Source organism: Staurois parvus, unplaced genomic scaffold (assembly GCF_062004578.1).
Source record: "Staurois parvus isolate SC_StPar_1 unplaced genomic scaffold, SC_StPar_1.0 ptg000390l, whole genome shotgun sequence".
Classification (NCBI taxonomy): Eukaryota; Metazoa; Chordata; class Amphibia; order Anura; family Ranidae; genus Staurois; species Staurois parvus.
The window spans coordinates 4,880,135-4,899,723 of NW_028318186.1; the positions used below are offsets into that span (position 1 = coordinate 4,880,135).

At 41.0% G+C, this 19,589-nt stretch overlaps 1 protein-coding gene across 1 annotated transcript in view; it reads left to right on the top strand.

Moving 5' to 3' along the window:
* Positions 1–19,589, top strand: part of LOC149455631 (cytochrome P450 2K1-like) — a 41,480-nt gene that overhangs the window by 19,404 nt on the left and 2,487 nt on the right. Inside the window, exons 6-9 of the mRNA XM_089686016.1 lie at positions 2,574–2,750; positions 7,897–8,038; positions 13,828–14,012; positions 19,438–19,579. Coding sequence (XP_089542142.1) covers positions 2,574–2,750; positions 7,897–8,038; positions 13,828–14,012; positions 19,438–19,579 — 646 coding nt within the window. The remainder of the gene's footprint in view (positions 1–2,573; positions 2,751–7,896; positions 8,039–13,827; positions 14,013–19,437; positions 19,580–19,589) is intronic.

Below are 19,589 nucleotides of genomic sequence, written 5' to 3' on the forward strand. Positions count from 1 at the left end.
CCAGGGGCCCCATAAGTTGTCAGTCCGCCCCTGTTGTATATTCATGATTACAGAGCTGCATACTTTTGTGTATTTGATATTTTTCTGAAAATCAGCTTTAAAGTGATTCTAAAGGCTTAAATAAATAACAAACATGTCTATACTTACCTGTGTGCAGTGGTTTTGCACAGAGCATCCCAGATTCTCTTCTTCTCGTGTCCCCGTCTGGTGCTGCTTGTCGGGTGCCCCCCACAGCAAGCAGCTTGCTATGGGGGCATCTGCTGCTCTGTGTGTATATTCACACATGGAGTTGTGGCTCAGCCTTGCCCCCTCTCTCTTCTCATTGGCTCACTGGCTGTGATTGACAGGAATGGGAGCCATTAGCTCCCACTGCTGTCCCAGCCAATGAGGAGAGGGAGTTGCGAGATAACTGGGACTCCAGTGAACATCGCTGTATTGAGAGGGGGCTTACAGTAGGTGAGTATTAGGGGGGCTGGGGGAGATGTTGCACACAGAAGTTTTTTTACTTTCATGCATAGAATGTTTGAAGGTAAAAAACCTTCAGCCTTTACAACCACTTTAAAGTAAGGGTTCATTCACACAGGAGTACTAATCTATGGATCTATGTGAAAGGCCATCTTCACCCGTGCAGGTGTTCCATGTAGTTCTGTGCAGGCAGCCTCAGATCAATGACAGGCAACTGGCTGTATGGACATGCACAGATTTCCAAGCATTTCCAAGCACATCCCGAACTCTACATCCATGCAAGTCCAGTGCATCTCACATGGATGTGCCTTCTGGGATGTGCTTGGAGGCTGCTGCACCAGAGTGCATGGAACACCTACAGTGGGGATCGAAAGTTTGGGCACCCCAGCTAAAAATTTGTATTAATGTGCATAAAGAAGCCAAGGAAAGATGGAAAAATCTCCAAAAGACATCAAATTACAGATTAGACATTCTTATAATATGTCAACAAAAGTTAGATTTTATTTCCATCATTTACACTTTCAAAATAACAGGAAACAAAAAAATGGCATCTGCAAAAGTTTGGGCACCCTGCAGAGTTAATATCTTGTACTGCCCCCTTTGGCAAGTATCACAGCTTGTAAACGCTTTTTGTAGCCAGCCAAGAGTCTTTCAATTCTTGTTTGAGGTATCTTTGCCCATTCTTCCTTACAAAAGTCTTCCAGTTCTTTGAGATTTCTGGGCTGTCTGTCACGCACTGCTGTTTTAAGGTCTATCCATAGATTTTCAATTATGTTGAGGTCAGGAGATTGTGAAGGCCATGGCAAAACTTTCAGTTTACGCCTCTTGATGTAATACCCCGTGGATTTCGAGGTGTGTTTAGGATCATTATCCATTTGTAGAAGCCATCCTCTCTTTAACTTCAGCTTTTTCACAGATGGCATCAAGTTACCATCCAAAATTTGCTGAAATTTGATTGAATCCATTTTTCCTTCTACTCGTGAGATGTTCTCTGTGCCACTGGCTGCAACACAACCCCAAAGCATGATTGATCCAACCCCATGCTTAACAGTCGGACAGAGGTTCTTTTCATTAAATTCTGTGCCCCTTCTTCTCCAAACGTACCTTTGCTCATTCCGGCCAAAAAGTTCAATTTTAACCTCATCTGTCCACAGAACTTGTTTCCAAAATGCATCAGGCTTGTCTATATGTTCATTTGCAATGTTCAAACGATGATTTTTGTGGTGAGGACGTAGAAGAGGTTTTCTTCTGATGACTCTTCCATGAAGACCATATTTGTACAAGTATCTCTTTATAGTGGAATAGTGTACCACAACTCCAGTGTCTGCCAGATCTTTCTGGAGGGATCGTGCAGTCAAACGTGGGTTTTGAATTGTTTTTCTCACAATCCTGCGAGCTGTTCTGTCTGATATTTTTCTTGGTCTTCCAGATCTTGCTTTAACTTCCACTGTTCCTGATGACTGCCATTTCTTAATTACATTCCGAACAGAGGATATTGACATCTGAAAACGCTTTGCTATCTTCTTATAGCCTTCTCCAGCTTTGTGAGCGTCAACTATTTTCAGTTTCAGTTTTCTAGACAACTGCTTAGAAGAACCCATGGTGCTGATTGTTGGGGCAAGGTCAGATGAGTCTGGGCATTTAAAACCTTTGAGCTTGACATCACCTGGTCTTCCCAGACGATGACTGAGAACAATCCATGACACTGGCAGGTCTCAGCTTGGCAAAGGGGGCAGTGCATGCTATAAATTCTGCAGGGTGCCCAAACTTTTGCAGACGCCATTTTTTTGTTTTCTGTTATTTTGAAAGTGTAAATGATGGAAATAAAATCTAACTTTTGTTGACATATTATAAGAATGTCTAATCTGTAATTTGATGCCTTTTGGAGATTTTTCCATCTTTCCTTGGCTTCTTTATGCACATTAATACAAATTTTTAGCTGGGGTGTCCAAACTTTTGATCCCCACTGTATGTAGCTCACACTGGTGAAGATGTCTGATTTTTTTTTTCTTTAAAAGTAGATTTTTTTTCATTTAAGTAGATTTGTTTTTCTTTTAATTCTCCTTTTCTTTCTCCCTCTTCTCCTTTTTATTTTTTTTGTTGTCCAGCTGTACAATAACTTTCATTCTGTGATACGCTGGCTACCGGGCAGTCATAAAACCATACATGGAAATGTCAGTGAGTTGTGTCAGTTCATTACAGGAACCTTCACCAAGTACAAGGACCAGCTGGATACTAATGACCAAAGAAATCTCGTTGATACCTTCCTTGTCAAGCAGCAAGAGGTTCAATTATTATTATTATTATACAGGATTTATATAGCGCCAACTGTTTGCTCAGCGCTTTACAATATAAAGGGAGACAATACAGCAATAAAAGAGGGTTGGGAGGACACTGCTCCTTGGAGCTTACAATCTACAATCTTTATGTTAAGTAGTTGTTCTAATTGATATAGGCCCCTTTTACAAAAGAGTTCCATTTTTCCTCATTTCATCTGTCTGTTGATGGATGAAAAATGGGCAGCAATGCAATCCTATGGGCAAACGGATGTAATCATGATTCCGTTAAGGTCCGTTTTTTTTCCGTTTTTAAAAAACGGAAGCAGATGACAAAAACGGATGTAAATGGATAAAAAATGTATGTAAATGGAACAGAGCTAAACAGAAAATAGATAAACTGAATCCATTTTTTTTCTTAGCAAAATCATGACTGAATTGATGACGCCCATGTGAAAGGGGTTATACAGCACAACATACCCGTGTATATACACTCACCGGCCACTTTATTAGGTACACCTGTTCCATTGCTCGGTAATGCAAATTGCTAATCAGCCAATCACATGGCAGCAACTCAATGCACTTTGGCATCTAGACATGGTAAAGAGGATTTGATGAAGTTTAAACTGAGAATCAGAATGGGGAAGAAAGAGGATTTAACGTGGCATGGCTGTTGGTGTCAGGCTGGTCAAAGTATTTTAAAACTGCTGATCTACTGGGATTTTTGAGTGCAACCATCTCTAGGGTTTAAAGAGAATGGTCCAAAAAAGAGAAAATATCCAGTGAACGTCAGTTGTGTGGAGGAAAATGCCTTGTTGATGTCAGAGTTCAGAGGAGAATGGGCAGACTGGTTGCTGCGACATTCAGATGGTAGGGTCAAAATTTGACATAAACAACATGAAAGCATGGATCCATCCTGCCTTGTATCAACAGTTCAGGCTAGTGGTGGTGTAATGGTGTGGGGGATATTTTCTTGGCACTAGCAAGGTGTACCTAATAAAGTGACCGGTAAGTGTAGATCTGCAGCCACAGATTTGCTAAGTGGTACCATAAAAGGGTGAATTTGTTATAAAAAATGATAATATATTAAACATTAATACCTTTAACCCCAGTTCACACATGTACAAATTCAGATGCGTTTTAGAACGCATTGATTCACACGACATGTAAAATAACATTTTTTTCTGTTGTGGCCATTCACATATATGAGGTGCACCAGCAGTGTGAATTTAAAGAGTCCTGTACATTTTCTGAGCAGTGCTGTGTGAGTCCGATGCAAATTACAGGCTCATTGACTTAAATGGGAATGCTTCTAAAATCGCACATGTAATCAGTTATGAAAATGATTTGAGCCTTGCCAGTTCACATCAGAACCCCATCTGAACTACACCTGAACCACCAAACAACTACTTTGGAAATTTGCACTGAAAACAGACCTGAAAATTTCACAGAACATGTGTGAACCAAGACTTATAGTAGAATTCCAGCCTTCATTTGACTTTAAAAAGTGGCCCAAAAACGTTATATTATTATGCGGCCTCTGTGTTTACTGTACTATATACTAATATCATTAGTAACATGCAGTGCAGTATTCTGGTAGCAGTATGGATGACCTTCCATTTGCTGCTAGAACTGAATAGAATCAGCCTGAATGTTTCTCCACCATTCAGGAGAAGCCTTGTATATTTATCAATGAATACAAGACTTCTTCTGATTTGTCGCGGTGGAGAGATAGGTGGGTGACTTTACAATTTCCACTCAGAGGATACCTTGTATTAATCGATAAATTGCAAGGCTTCCCTGGAATGGAGGAAAAGCATTCAGGTTGATTTTATTTTGTTCTAGCAGCAGACAGAAAGTCACCTGTACTGCTGCCGAAACTCAGCACTGCTTACTGTATGTAGCTAATGCTACATCAGCATGATACCGCAAACACAGCAGCTCCATAGTAAAGTAATGAAAATAGATTGTTTGGGCCAGCTTGGCTTAAGCAAACTGTTTAGGCCTAGTTAACATGGGACATACATCCCTGTGTAGGCAGTCCTATTCACTTCAACTGAGATTCAGCGGCTATATGGACACAGGCGCTACTACCAATTTGGGATCTGTGCATGGCCCCCAACGCACACTGTCTTTGATTGGGGCCATGCATTCACACCCACATGGATGTAAAATTGGGAGCAGCTTCCTGACTGATATGAATGGGACTGCTTGCATGGGGATGCACAGAACACCTGTGCATCCCCTTTCAGATAAACTTGGCCCTTGCACGTGCGTTGGCTATAGTACGCCCCCATATGAATGAGACCTTAAAGTGAAATGAAAGTTGGAATTCTACTTTAAAGATCCTGGGAGATATCAATTAGATACAATAGATACAATTAGCTTGTGTCTCTGACCAAAATATTTATTTTAGTTTGGATAATATTGGATAATATGGTGGGGGGTTAGAACCTCTGCTATTATTTCTGTGTGTGTCCTATAGGTAGATTCATCTTCTTTGTTTGTCCTTATGACCATTGTCACCAACACAGAAAATGATGTACCCCATCTTAATAGGAGAATCAGAACCTCCATCCTCCTGCTTGTGACCCCCTACTTGCACCCTAGGCAACACCAGCTACTTGCGCCCCCCCCCCAAAAAAAAATACATTAAAATTAAAAACTTTGAAAAATATTAAATCAATAAAACATTAAACTGCTACATTTCTTTTAATTTGCAAAAATAAGTGCCATAAGATGCCACCAGCAACAATATTAAAGACAACATTAATGTCACGGATGGACTGTATCTGTGGCTGGCAGTGGCAGGGTGACAGTTGCAGTATGTGGAGCATGATGGATCCACACTCTGACAGATCCCAGGCTGGAATTCCCAGGCAATGGGGGGAGATAAAACGCTGTAACAGCAGGGAGCTGAACTGAATGATCCCACACAACACAGTACCACCACCATCAACACTGACACAGATTAGCAGGCTGAGCAGGCAACAGAAGAGCAGGGTGTGGGATTGTGAAGATGTCATCACTCACCGACACATTGCACATGTTATTGATGTCCGGCCGGCTGGGTCATACTCACACAGACACAAGACATCTGAGTCAGACATTACCTTCCTCTGCTGGCACAGCTCCACCTGTGCTGATGAATGGGAAGAGATGGGCTGGAACTTTACAGTGATCAGCAGTCGCCAGCAGGCTTGCAGTAAGGGACTGAGTCAAAGAGGAACACTGGAAGGAGTTGCAGCTCAGCTGGCCCCAGATCCGGCATCTTTCTCTGTCCTTTCTTTCTCCCCTCTGCCGCCCCTCCTCTCAGTTGAAAGATTATTCATGATGTGGCAGCGTCCCACACAGAGAGAGTGCCAGCCTGTGCTGCGCGCAGGCACCCCTGGGCGGGCACCTAGTTTGCCTAGTGGAAGCACTGGTCCTGCCTCTAGTGATAACTAAAAGTTCTATATAGAATAATCAAGACCTCTTTCTTGCTGCCTGTGCTTCTTTTGTGATAACTAAAGATCCATATAGGGAATCAGGACCTCCCTCCTGCTGGTGATTTCTCTAAGTATAGCTAAAGATCTAACATATATAGGGGAATCAGGACCACCTACCTCCTGCTGGCGATCCCTCAAGTCATAACTAGAGCTCTATATGGGGAAATCAGTATGTCTTTCCTTCTGCTGGAGATCCCTGTAGTGATAACTAAAGATCTATATAAGGGAATCAGAACCTCCTTCCTCCTGCTGGAGATCCTATTGGTGATAACTGAAGACCTACATAGAGGAGTCGGGAACTCCTTCATCCTGCTGGTGATCCCGTGGGTGATAACTAAAGATCTATATAGAGGAATCAGGGCCTCCTTCTGGTGACCTATCTGGTAATGACCAGAGATCTATATAGAGGAATCAGGACTTTCCTCCTCCTGCTGGTGATTCCTTTTGTGATAACTAAACCAAAATGTTTGGTCATTTTGCAATCATCTAAAAGGAACACCCCCAAATATCTTTCTTCTGTTTGGTGACCAAATCTATAGATTATGAAATGTAATATTTCTCTAATATGACTTGGTAAACTAAGAGTTTCTACCCAGAAGTGAAAGCTTAAACACAGCAGAAATGTATTGGTATATAGTATGAAGGTCTAAAACTAACAAAAACAATCTAGTTACATGAACGAAACATTATTAAGAAAGCTCTAACATATTACAAAATACAAACAGTGAAACAGTGAAGACGTAAGATAAACATTTAGATATAAGTGCAAGGGATATATTCCATATGTACTGTGGAACTGTACGTAGGGGTCCCATTCTAGTAACTGGTGTTCCAAAGACTTCCCCCCTTCTCCATCCAGTGTGTATTGTTATAGGCCTCTCCTTCATTAGTTTTCATGAAGCAGCTCTGATTGGTTGGCAAATCTATTCCCTTTCTTAATTGGCTAACTTAAAATTCTCTGTATTTAGCATACACCAACATGCACATCTTTGCACACCCTTTTTGGAAATTAAGTATGCCAGTTCAGGACTTTAAGTATTCATGAAAAGCTGGCCACCTCCTTGCATATCTAAATGGGTGGATTGAAGTGGATATGTGTGAAGCCAACAGGTTTGGGTCTAATTGTTAGATAAACTAACTCTAGCACCGAACCATCTGACAGAGGATTCTCAACAGAGGAGTGTCAAGACTTCTGGTACACAGTAAAGAAATTGAAATTAATAGACTATTCCCTCTGGAAACTTAAACCATCCCCAACTTTCTGTAGAACAGGGATTTATAAGAAGACATATTACATACCCACACTGATATAGCTCTAACTAAAATATATTCATAATTACATTATTATTTACAGTGGTTAATGGAGATTTTGCAAAAACTCATTATCCAACACTGTTCTTCTGGCCAACACAGTACCCCCAATACTGTACTCCATTGTGCACATTCATTGGCTTCCAAAGCCCGGCTAATATCACGCAGAGCATTTTGTTATATTACTGATTGGAATCTGGCTTTGCATATTGTGGCATTATACGCACAAGGTATACGAGATAACTATAACTCACTGTCAATGGGAAGAAAATATGTAGCACAGTACTTATCCAGGGAAAAGTTGCCTCTTTGCCTTTGCTATCACAGATGAACAGCTCTCTTTTATATTTTCCTAGGAGAAACCTGAATCTGCTGCGTATTTTCACAATGAAAACTTAACAATCCTTATTATGAACCTGTTCACTGCTGGAATGGAAACAACCTCAACAACTTTGAGATGGGCACTTCTGCTAATGATGAAATATCCAGAGGTTCAAAGTAAGAACACTGGTGATTATACACATAATGGCGTCAGTCCAACCAAATGTGATATGTCTGTTATAGGTCAAATAGCCTGGTGTGTGGAGCCCCCTCCTGGGTTTATTAAAAATATAAAACATTGCTTGAAAAGCTTATAAATAAATAAAATTTACCTTTACTGTGGGATGTGACACTAATATCATGACCAGAGGGCTGCAATAATATTTTACTGCAAACCAGATATACAGGGCAATAACCAGGCCATAGCTGTATAAACGTCTTTGAAAAATCTAAAACACATTCAGTAGCCATATCAACCTATTTGTTAGCATCCTGTGTTCATTCATAGAACATATTTGCCAGGTCCCAGACTTATATCCACGTGACCGTTTATAACCCCAAGTTCTATCACTATTGACTAGGTATGGGTGAATGGGCCTGAATTTGGTTTTTAGGAGGATCGCCAAATCCCACTGAAGTCTATGGGTGGCTGAGCTAGCTATTTTAATTCTGTCCATTTTAAAGGCCAATAAGCAAATATGGTCAATGACGTCATCCAGGATCCTCTGTGCTGTGTTAACATCGCCACAAATCTGGGGATCTGTCATTTAGCCATGGTAGGTTGAGAGAAAAACATTGTCAGATGGCAAGTCATCATAACATTGGCTTTACACTGCTGGACAATGAGATTGATGATGTATTTGCCTCTTTGGAAGTTGTGATTGATGATGTATTGGAGGGCATTAGTAATATTGTGAACAATTTTATTGTTATTAAAGGGCTTTTTCTAAAGTGCCTGTTTTGTTTACCTACATTTAGCTCTTTGTGGAAAGGGGTATTTTGATTTACCTCTATACTCATTCCACTGAGAGGGGGTGGATATCTAGGGACCCCTTATTGCACAGGGGGCTTTTTTTTTTACTATAAGTCCATTCTAATCTCCCATATCCTTTTTGGGGGACCAATTGTGAGAAAGAGGCCTTAGTTAGTTGGATTGAAAAAAAAGACACAAGTCCAACTAGATCTACCAATAGCGAAAAGAAACAGATGTTCAAGTAGAAAGCCTATTCACAATCCTATAGCCACGTTTTATCAGAGGAAAGAAAAAAAACAATAAAGAATGACACAATTTCCTTCAGCAGAGGAAAAATCCTTCCTTATCCCCCAGGATGCAGTCAGATGATCCCTGTGTAGGCAGGTGCAATCTGTGCTCCCTTCTGTAGGTGACACTAGGTTTTAGCAACAATGCAGAAAGGGGAGGAAGGTGTGAGGAACTTAGCTCCTCTTTGGCTTTTTGCCACGATCGGGGGGCAGCTGTCTGATTGGATGCTGGGTCACTGACTGACCTCTATGGCCATCTTGGCTGAAGGCAGTGCCTATTTAAGACACTGACTCCTGATTTGGCAAGTATTTTGCAAGTGGTTAGTGTAGGGACAGGTCCCCTGTCTGCCAGGGAGAGTGTTTAAAGTTAGGGAGAGGTTCCGGAGGAGTAGGGACAGTTCAGGGACTACAACATTCTCTGCTTAGAAAGCCTCCTAATTGGGTATGGACTGGCCAGACTGCATTCCCGCTCCTTGTTGCAGAAGCTGTTGGCGTCATCCGAAGTTAACTGATCACTGCTACAGTTTCCGTAAGTGGCTGCAGATGGCTATGTCTACCTGTTGGGTAGGTACAGTGTGGTGCAGCGGCAGAAAACACACAGAGGCCTGGAGTGCAGTAACTGATGCACTGAAAAACTTGCAAACAGTACAAACAACCCAGTAGGAGAGCTCACCCAAACAGAAGCTTACAGTCAATGTAGCAGAGAGTCAGTGGTAGCAGGCCCAAACTGAAGACAGTGCCTACCAAGAGGATGGAATGTGACCTGGCCAGTCCAACCCAAAAGGGGGCTTACTGAAGTGCAGACATAGTCCCTGAGCTATCTCTACTCCACCGGAACCTGTCTCTACCACTAGTGCTGCCCCTGACAGATGAGTATGCTCTCTCTACACTCCTTACTTTGCTAATGCATGCCAATACCTGTGGGCAGGGATTTAAAAAGACTTTGAGTGACCTAAGGGTCACCTGGATGTAGCATAGCCAACTGGTATACTGCTCTGGGGAACTTAGGGAACCATAGAGAAACCAAGCTTCCCTAAACTTCCCCTTCAGCTGCAGTACAGCTTCAGACAAGCACCACCTACATTGGAGAAAATAGCCTGCACCTGCCTACATACCTGCTGGGCCTAGTTGTACCTTGTTGGAACTTTCTGTAATACACAGCTATTCTACTACATAGCTTGGTGTCATCTACAAATACTGAAATGGTGCTTTATCATTTATAAATAAATTAAAGGGTCCCAACACTGATCTTTGGGGTACCCCACTAATAACCTTAAACAATTCAGAGTATGAATCATTAACCACTACTCTCGGAATATGGTCTTTTAGTCAGTTTTCTATCCTTTCACAAACAGAATTTTCCAAGCCTGGAGCTTGTAAAATTTAGCTTACACATTAGCCGTGTGTGGGAAACTGTCAAACGCTTTTGCAAAATCCTGATATACAATATCTACATCCACTCCTTTGATTTATTTTCATGAGGAGGTAAGCAAAAGCTTAGACACATTTATTTAACAATGTTGTTTGTCATGAATCCATTCTCTGAAAAACTCATCTATGTGATCTTGTTATGAAAGTCTTTACTATCTTCCCAATTATAGAAGTTAAACTAACTGGGTTATAGTTACTTGTTAAAGACTTTGTTCCCTTTTTAAATATACGCACCCCATTGGCCTTATGCCAATCCAGTTGTACTATACTAATCTTTAAAGAGTCCCTAAAATTTAGAAACAATGGATTTGAAATACCAGAGCTAAACTCTCTTTTAGGAATCTTGGATGTATATCATTTGGTCCAGGTACTTTATTCAACTTTATTCTGTCTAAACATTTTCTGGACCATATCAATTTTGAGCCATTGTGGTTCATTTTGGGCTATGTCAATACCATCCCCCTAGGTGGAATTTTAAGAGGATCCTATATTGTCTTTTTTCTTATTTGAAGAATTAAGCTGTACCACCGACAACTTTAAAGTCCAAGTTTAAAATAAATATATATATATATATAAAGCACAAGGGACGTTATTTACAGATGTGACCCTTGTGCTGCTGTGTTCTCGTTTTGCAGAAATCTTTCTCATCCATTGCCTCCCACCTCACCTGCTACAATCTTCTAGTGCAGCAGGGGTTAATAGAACTAAGTGAACTGTCATAGGCACTCATCAAGAGGACCTGACAATGCCTGCCCTTTCCATTCAGTTTATCCATTCATAGAAGCCAGTACTACAGCTTCTATGAATGAAATGTAATCTACAAATGGAGGCGTGGACCTTTCATTTTTCATTCATAGTAATGGCTAGAACAAAAGAGCTGGGTGAAAAGGGTGAGCATAGTTGGTGAGTGCCTGGGAGAGCCCTGCAGTTATTTTACACCGCACTGAACATTTTTGGCAGTGGGAAAGCAGGGATGGGTCATCAGAGGAGCTCAGGGCACACATCACTCTGAAGGTGTGAAGTAATGTGAGTTGTGCAAATTTTTTATGTATTTTGTTTTATTTCAAGTATATTTCAGTCACCCCTTAAAGTGTTACTAAACCCACAACAGTAAAATTAGTCTGTATATGCAGTAAAGCATGCTTGTTAAACTCACTGTGGAACCTAAGGGGTTAATCATCAATATTGTGTAAAAAGGCAGTTTGATCCTGACTTCTCTGCTCCTCCTCTTGTTCAAATGTCCACATATTATCTTCTGATAAGACAGACTAAACCGTAGCCATTCTGCACATGCTCAGTTTAGTGCGTATTGCTAGAGAGGTTTTTTTTTTCTTGGGAGAGTGCACGTGATCAGTATAGGGCCAACCAGCACTGTCCAGACACAGGTTAGGGGTTTTGCATCCTCCTAGAGCAGAAAGAAAACTCCTCCTACAAGCTTTAACCAGCACTCTGCTGAACACTGTTAGAAGTCACAAGACTGCTCTAACTGCTGATGAGAAAAGGTATTTAGCAGTTTATATTTACTAAAATAATTGTATTTCCATGCTGTGTGTACTGTGGGAGACCAGATATACTGAATGCAGGGTTTAGTAACACTTTAAGCATGCTAGGTAAAGGATTTGTGTATAATAGACCCTGTGTAGGGTTGCCACCTGATCTCTTTAAAGCCAAACACATATTATTTACGCAGGTTCTGATACTAATTTAATGCAGATAAGGCACTAAGTGAATTTAATTACCACCTTAATCCTCTACAAAACCTGTGTAATTAATATGTGTTTGCTGTACAGTATTTTAAAAGAATTAAATAATTATCAGTTGTCTCGTAGATTTGAAAACATTATCTGAATCTGGGATTACACCTTACAATGTTTTATTTTTACACTATTTACATACATCATTGGAGGTGTTCAGGGAGTGTCTATCAAACTCTCATTAAGAATTAAGAGACCATAGATAATGCATCAGTGGAAAACTGGTCAGCAGCAGAACATTTTAAGTAGCCATTTTAGCCCCAAGGTATGTGGACAAACTTCTCCATGAATTTTCAGGAACTTCAAACAACTTGGGTTTGCCTCAAACCCACATCCAACCTCCAAACTGAATCTCATCCCAACTCTAGACCCAGCCCAAATTGTTCATGTGTGCTTATCAAGTCTGAAATATATTTGGAATACCTTTTACAACTACCAATTGCAGCAGGCCTCATAAATAGCATTCTAAAACATAGCCCCTTTTTATTAAAGTCTTTACTATCTTCCCAACTATAGAAGTTAATTAACTGGGTTGTAATTACTTGTTAAAGACTTTGATCCCTTTCTAAATATAGGCACCCCATTGGCCTTACACCAATCCAGTTGTACTATGCCAGTCTTTAAAGAGTCCCTAAAAGTTAAAAACAATGGCTTTGATATACCAGAGCTCAACTCTTTTAGGAGTCGTGGATGTATACCATTTGGTCCAGGTGCTTTATTCACCTTTATTCTGTCTAAACATTTTCTGGACCATATCAACTTTGAGTCATTATGGTTCATTTTGGGCTATGTCAATACCATCCCCCTAAGTGGGATTTTAAGAGGAACCCATATTGTCTTTTTTATTATTTGAAGAATTAATACCAGCCTGTGATGTCACAGGCAACTTTAGAAGCCATGTTTAAAAAAATATTAGAATATGAGACTAACATACTTAAAAGTATACAGGCTTTTTCATTAATACTTAGCTTTGAAGAGCAGAGTAAGTAAAAATAGGATTGCAGTTTTCACCTTATTCTGTTAATTTTCCCGCTCTGCACTGTACACATCCTGAATACTTTTTGTGGGAAGTTCCTGTGGATATGTGTACCAGCAGTGATCAAAAATCACAATTTTACTGCTGTGACTATGGCAGAATGTGTCAGTGCACTGTGCATTGGCTTAGATGTTTGCAGCCCAAATCAGAAAGGGTGAAACTCTGAACATACGGAAGTGGAACTCAAGAAGCGTTTTCATTCGAGGAAAATAAGTTCTTATGTATGCCATCAATGTTTTGTGCTCGTGGCTAGAAAAGAGGTAATCAGATTAGTTATTTTACACCGTGTAGTTCTATTCAAAGGTACATTATCTTCCATTGTTATTATTTTCTTTACATTATCTTGAAAATATGTAAACTTGTCCTGATATTATATACCAACATGATCTAAAATATACCATATAACATTACCAGTAATTTTTTTTTTTGGGCTACATTTCTCCTGTAACTAAACATTTTTGTTTAATTTCCATTGCTGACTGTAGAGAATGTCCAGGATGAAATAGATAAGGTGATCGGATCTGCTGTCCCTCAGATTATGCACCGGAAAGAGATGCCATATACAGATGCCGTTATACATGAGATTCAGCGGTTTGGCAACATAATACCGACTAATCTTCCTCATGCCACTACACAGGATGTTACTTTTAAAGGCTACTTTTTGCCAAAAGTAAGCAGCATGATCAGTGTTCTCTATTGTCTTCCTGCTTTAAAATGTATTTCCGCTTTTGCAGTCAAATTTGAGAAAACCCCACTATACAATCTCACAGAATATGCCAAAAGAAATATTAATTATAAACTGCATTTCATTTTATTACCATACAATGCAGAAGGCAAGCATTTAAAATCTGTAACCCTTTGTTAGAACAGACAGTGTTCAAATCTAGTTTACAGCTGATAATGAGACCTTCCAGCACAGTACAGACAGAGTTAATTATGGCAAACAAAGCTCCCCAACCCCCTCACAAACTAACATAACAAAGTAGGAATTTTCAGTGCAGAAGTTATTAGAAAAGAACATCTAAAATGGTAAACAGTACTTTTTTAATACATTTAATGCGGAATCTCACACAAAAGGGGAAGTTCTGCTGTTCTTACTCCCCCCCCCCCCCACACATCATATTTGGCACATCATTTTTTGGGGGGAGGATCTTGTACCTGATTTTGACAGGTACCCCCTACCACTTCGCTCTGATCGCCTGGGTTCCTCCCTTTCTGCCCTCAAACACATCACAGGTCTCAGAAACCTGCAGGGTCATTCACAAAGTTCAGCATGGCATGCACAGTGGGCAACCAGCTGTGAAGCCACAAGCAGTCATATCCACATACCCACAGTTAAAGGCTAAGTTCACTTTTTTTTTTAAACAAAATCCAGCTCCCCTATACAGCAATATACCATTAATGTACCTCAGTTGCAAAAAAATACAAGCTCTCTTTGATCTGGAGAGTAAGGCCTTACCTTAGCCTTTGGTAAATTTCTTAGAAAGCTTTTTCAATTCTTAGAATGTAGACAGAGGACAGAGGAACCATTAGGACCCTGGAAGCAGATTACCAGCTGATCTCATTAGCACACACATCCTGCACTGACCTCAATAGTACACATCCTTCACCCATCAACTATTTTTCACAGCATCCCCAGGATCTCTCCCCATGTGCATTTGCTTGGCAACCCCAGCGTCTCTACAGCCAGGCTCAGGCCAAGTGATTGGATAGATGCTGTGTCCTCCTCAGGGGCGGACTGACCATTCGAGAACTCGGGCGCTGTCCGAGGGCCTGGGGTCAGTAGGGGGCCCCATGAAATGCCCCTGGTACCTTTTTATAGGCTTTTTTTGAGTGTGGGCAACTCATGGGGCCCCATGATCCCCTATTGCCCGGGGGCCCCATGAGTTGTCAGTCCACCCCTGGCCCTACTATTATATAGTTTTGGTAAATCTAAAAGAGATTGTACAATCAGATTGTATAGTGTAAGGCCATGTTTATACACCTAGTTGCACTTTCAGTGTAACTAATTATTAATGGTACACCAAACACAAAAACAGGCATATGTTTTGCCCCGGGTGACAAATGCAGTAAAAGATTTGCAACAAGCATCATGCCAAAATGTCCCATGAGCTACTTTGCCACATGTAGCGCAGCCCATTGAAATCAACTGGCTGCCCTATGTGTGTCACTGGAAAAAAAGAGTAAAAAAAGATGAATGGGGCCTGAAAGTGAAATTGGTGCATTTACACAGAACAATGAGGCTCCATTCACATCTGTGTGTTTCCAAATGCATGGCAATCTGCACAGAAAATGCACGTTTTGCCATGCATTTCTGAAAAACGCTCCAAATGTAAATCATATTTGTGTTGTCATTACATGTTAAAGGCACCCCAAGTGCGGCAAACACACCAAAAACTGCGGTAATGTACCATGCTCCTCTCCAAAAAAAAGTTTGAGAGCTTTCTTGTGGTGATTGCTGTGTGTATGGCAGGCCATTCAACTGAATGGGTGAAAGCTCTCCAAAACACCCAAAACAAACGCACACAGGAATGTGAGTTTTCACTACATGGAGATGTGAACAGGGCCTGACAACTGGGTGCCTCCATCCACTCCCTCCTATGTACTTGTATAAAGGTGGTCTATACAATCTGATTGTACATTCTCTGTACAATTTCCTTTAGATTTACCAAAACTATGAAATAGAACACACCTGAACAATCTATTCCATTAGTATCAAATCAGACAGGCCCTTGTACTACATAGCTGATGGGAGGAAGGTAGTATTGTAATGAGGGAGGTGTGGTTCAGAGTGGTGTACACACCCTATCACACCCTCTTCTGTGATGCAACAAAGAAGTGAAGGCTTCTGGGAAGTGGTCTACAGGAAGTGAATGCTAAGAGACCATCGACAGGAAATTATGCAATCTTAAAATCCTCTCAAAATCTTACATAAACTGACAAAAATGAAAGGTCCTGTGGATGAGGTAAGTGAGAGAAAAGCACATTGGGATGGCTGAGCCAGAAATGGCATTGGAAAACGCTTCTATTTATCATGAAAAGGGAAATTCTTTCCGAAGAGGTGAACTTATCCTTTAAGATGCCAGCTCCGGGGACCCAAGACCAGTGAAGAAGCCAGATCAGGTAAGGACAGCACTGGATCCTTGTACAGGTGAGTTTCTGTTTCATAAAAGTCGGATGTTTTAAAAGTCAGTTTCTGTAACTGCTGACTTTTAATTTACACAAGTGGCTGAAGAACATTTTTTAGTTACATAGTTAGTCTGGCTGAAAAAAGACAAAAGTCCATCCAGTTCAACCATTAAAAAAAAAGTTATAATCTTTTACCCGCATTTGATCCAGAGGAAGGCAAAAAAAACCCCAGCAAAGCATGATCCAATTTCCTCCTGCATTAAGTTATATTGTGTGTATCCAAGAAACAATCCAGGCCTTTTTTAAAACAATCCACTGAGCTGTCCAGAACCAACTCTTGAGGGAGTCTATTGCACATTTTCACAGCTCTCACTGTGAAGAAACCTTTCCATGTTTGGAGATGAAATTTCTTTTCCTCCAGACGTAAAGAGTGCCCCCTTGTCCTCTGTGATGACCTCAGGATGAATAGCACTACACCGAGTTCACTATATGAACCACTGATGTATTTATACATGTTGATCATATCCTCCCTTAATCTCCTCCTTATATTATGTGAATAAAGCATGAATCAAATATAAAGTAAATGTGATTCCAATTTGGCTGCAAAAGTGGAAATACACTTTAAAAGGTGTGATACTTGCATAGTTAAATACCAGTGTTAATACCAACATAGGGACATGCTCACTAACAACTTGGCATGGTTTGGTATTTGTGAAAAGCTTCTTATAGAATACTGTGTCCATGGACAATCTGCGTTACATCATCTGCCAGACTTTGGTAGGGTCCTTTAGTAGCACTTTTTTCTTAGAGAAAGGCCTCCATTTCGGGGAAAGATTCTGCTGGTGAGAGTGCCCCAACAAGTGTGCCTAGAGAAAGACCCTAAGGCTGATGCCTGGGTCTATAGGGGGTGGCCCTATTGTAGTCTGTGTGCCTAAAGTAGGATTTACCAGCATAGGTTGCCAAAAGAGGTCCCATGGGATCCACCACCTCCACCATTGCAGCAGATTCATATCCCTACTGCGGTGAGCCACAGCAGGTGTTAGGAGTGGAATGCAGAGACAGGACATGGAAAGAGGAGATGCCTGAGTGGATAGGAGTTCCTTCCAATGCAGCAAACTCATACTGTCCACAATGCAGGCCAGTGAGATCTCTTGGAGAGGAGGAAGGAAATAGCAAGTCTAGAAGTAGAAGTTTTGCTTACACGAGTTCATTCTGCAAAAGACAGAGATCTCAGGTTGTCCTTTCAGAGGAATACTAAAAGCGAGGGAAAGCACAAAATCTTGAGTTGCTTTTGGAACAGGAATAGTGGAGAAATCTTCCAAAAGGGGTATTTGTTCTGGTGATAATTTAACTTGTTTTCTCCTACTTTTTGTTGTGTCTATGGGACAGAAAGGGAATGTTAACGTTAATCGCCCCAACAATTCACAAATAAAAAAAAAAAACTTGACATGGGGATTTCTGCATTCACTATTCTATCAAAAATGAAAAAAAAAAGGTTAGCGGTTTCGGTTTACTTCAATGTTAGATCCACTTTAGTAGGATAAGTTCACATTTAGGAAAATGTTACATGCTACACCTATAATTAGGGTGTAACATGCTTCTATATACTCGCCTTCCACCACCAGAGCTCCACTTTCTGTGATAACGGGTGGAGGATCCTCTCCCTGCACCAGCTGTCACATTTTGAAAATGGTGGGGCTCTGCCTGCACAGTCGTGCCCTTCAATGGTAGGAATCTGCAAATGAATAAACTTCAAATCCTGTCCACCACTGCGGCAGATGGACTTGTAGTATTAATGAACCACAAGTGCACTTATCAGCATGCTCATATTTCATTCAAACTGCCTATAGCTCAGGAACTGTTTCCCCATACAGAGTTATTGGAGAGCTGTAGGCAGTGTGTGCAAATGCTCCGCAGGTTCCACTGAAAATAATAATACATGCACATTTTTTTTCTTGCAAAAATATACTGTTTGAGAAAAAAAAACAATATTTTGGACTTTTTGCAATAAAACATGTCCAGTAAAAAAAATGTAAAAATCAAATTTCGTCATAAATTTCGGCCAAAATGTATTCTGCGACATGTCTTTGCTAAAAAAAAAACCCCAATACGTGTAAATTAATTGGTTTACGTGAAAGTTATAGCGTTTACAAATGGTGGTAAAGATACTGGGATTTTTAATTTTTTTTATACTAATAATGGCGGCGATCAGCGACTTATGGTGGTGATCAGTGATTTATGACAGCAATCAGTGACTTATGGCGGGACTGCGGGACTGCGGTGGACATTCTGACACTGGGGGGAACTGACTTGGGGTCACTGACATCCCCAGTGACACCAATACAGTGATCAGTGCAAAAAAAACCCACTGACACTGTACTAATGGCACTGGGGAGGAAGGGGTTAACTTTTTTATTTACTGAAAGGGTTAACTGTGTGAGGGGAGTGTTTTACTAGGGGGAGGGGGAGGGGGTGTGTACTGCAGGGGGGGGGGACAGCTGATCGGGAGAGATAAACTCTTCTCTCCGGCTCAGCATGTCAGGAGCTGACAGGGGACTGAGAGAAAGCAGAGCTACTGCAGCCCTGCTCTCTGTCAGTGATTGCCGCTAATCGGCGGGACACAGCCAGTAACGACCGGCTGTGACCCAGCGACTGACATCCGCGGCCGTGATCGGCGGGACAGGTAGGCCGGTGGCACGCCTTGTGCGCGCCCCCTACCTGTTTTGCAAACACACGTTTTAAAACATGGTTTTGCCCAGCCGTGCCGCCCTGCCAACATATTTCTACAATGGCTGGGCAGCATGTGGTTAACCTTCAAAACACAGAACAGTCAATACACAGAAGGTGATCTGCTTGTTTTAAACAGAAAGTTGTGCAACATGTACCTTGCCTTCCAATGTTTGTTTCTTATGTCTGTGGTATGTATACAATTTGTCCGAAATTGATCTGAATTCCTTATTGTACAGGGGACGTATGTGATCCCATTACTTGCCTCTGTATTGCGAGATGAGAGTCACTTTGAGAAACCGGACGAGTTCTACCCGCAACATTTTCTTGATTCAAAGGGGAATTTCTTGAAAAAGGAAGCATTTATGCCATTTTCAGCAGGTAATTCAAT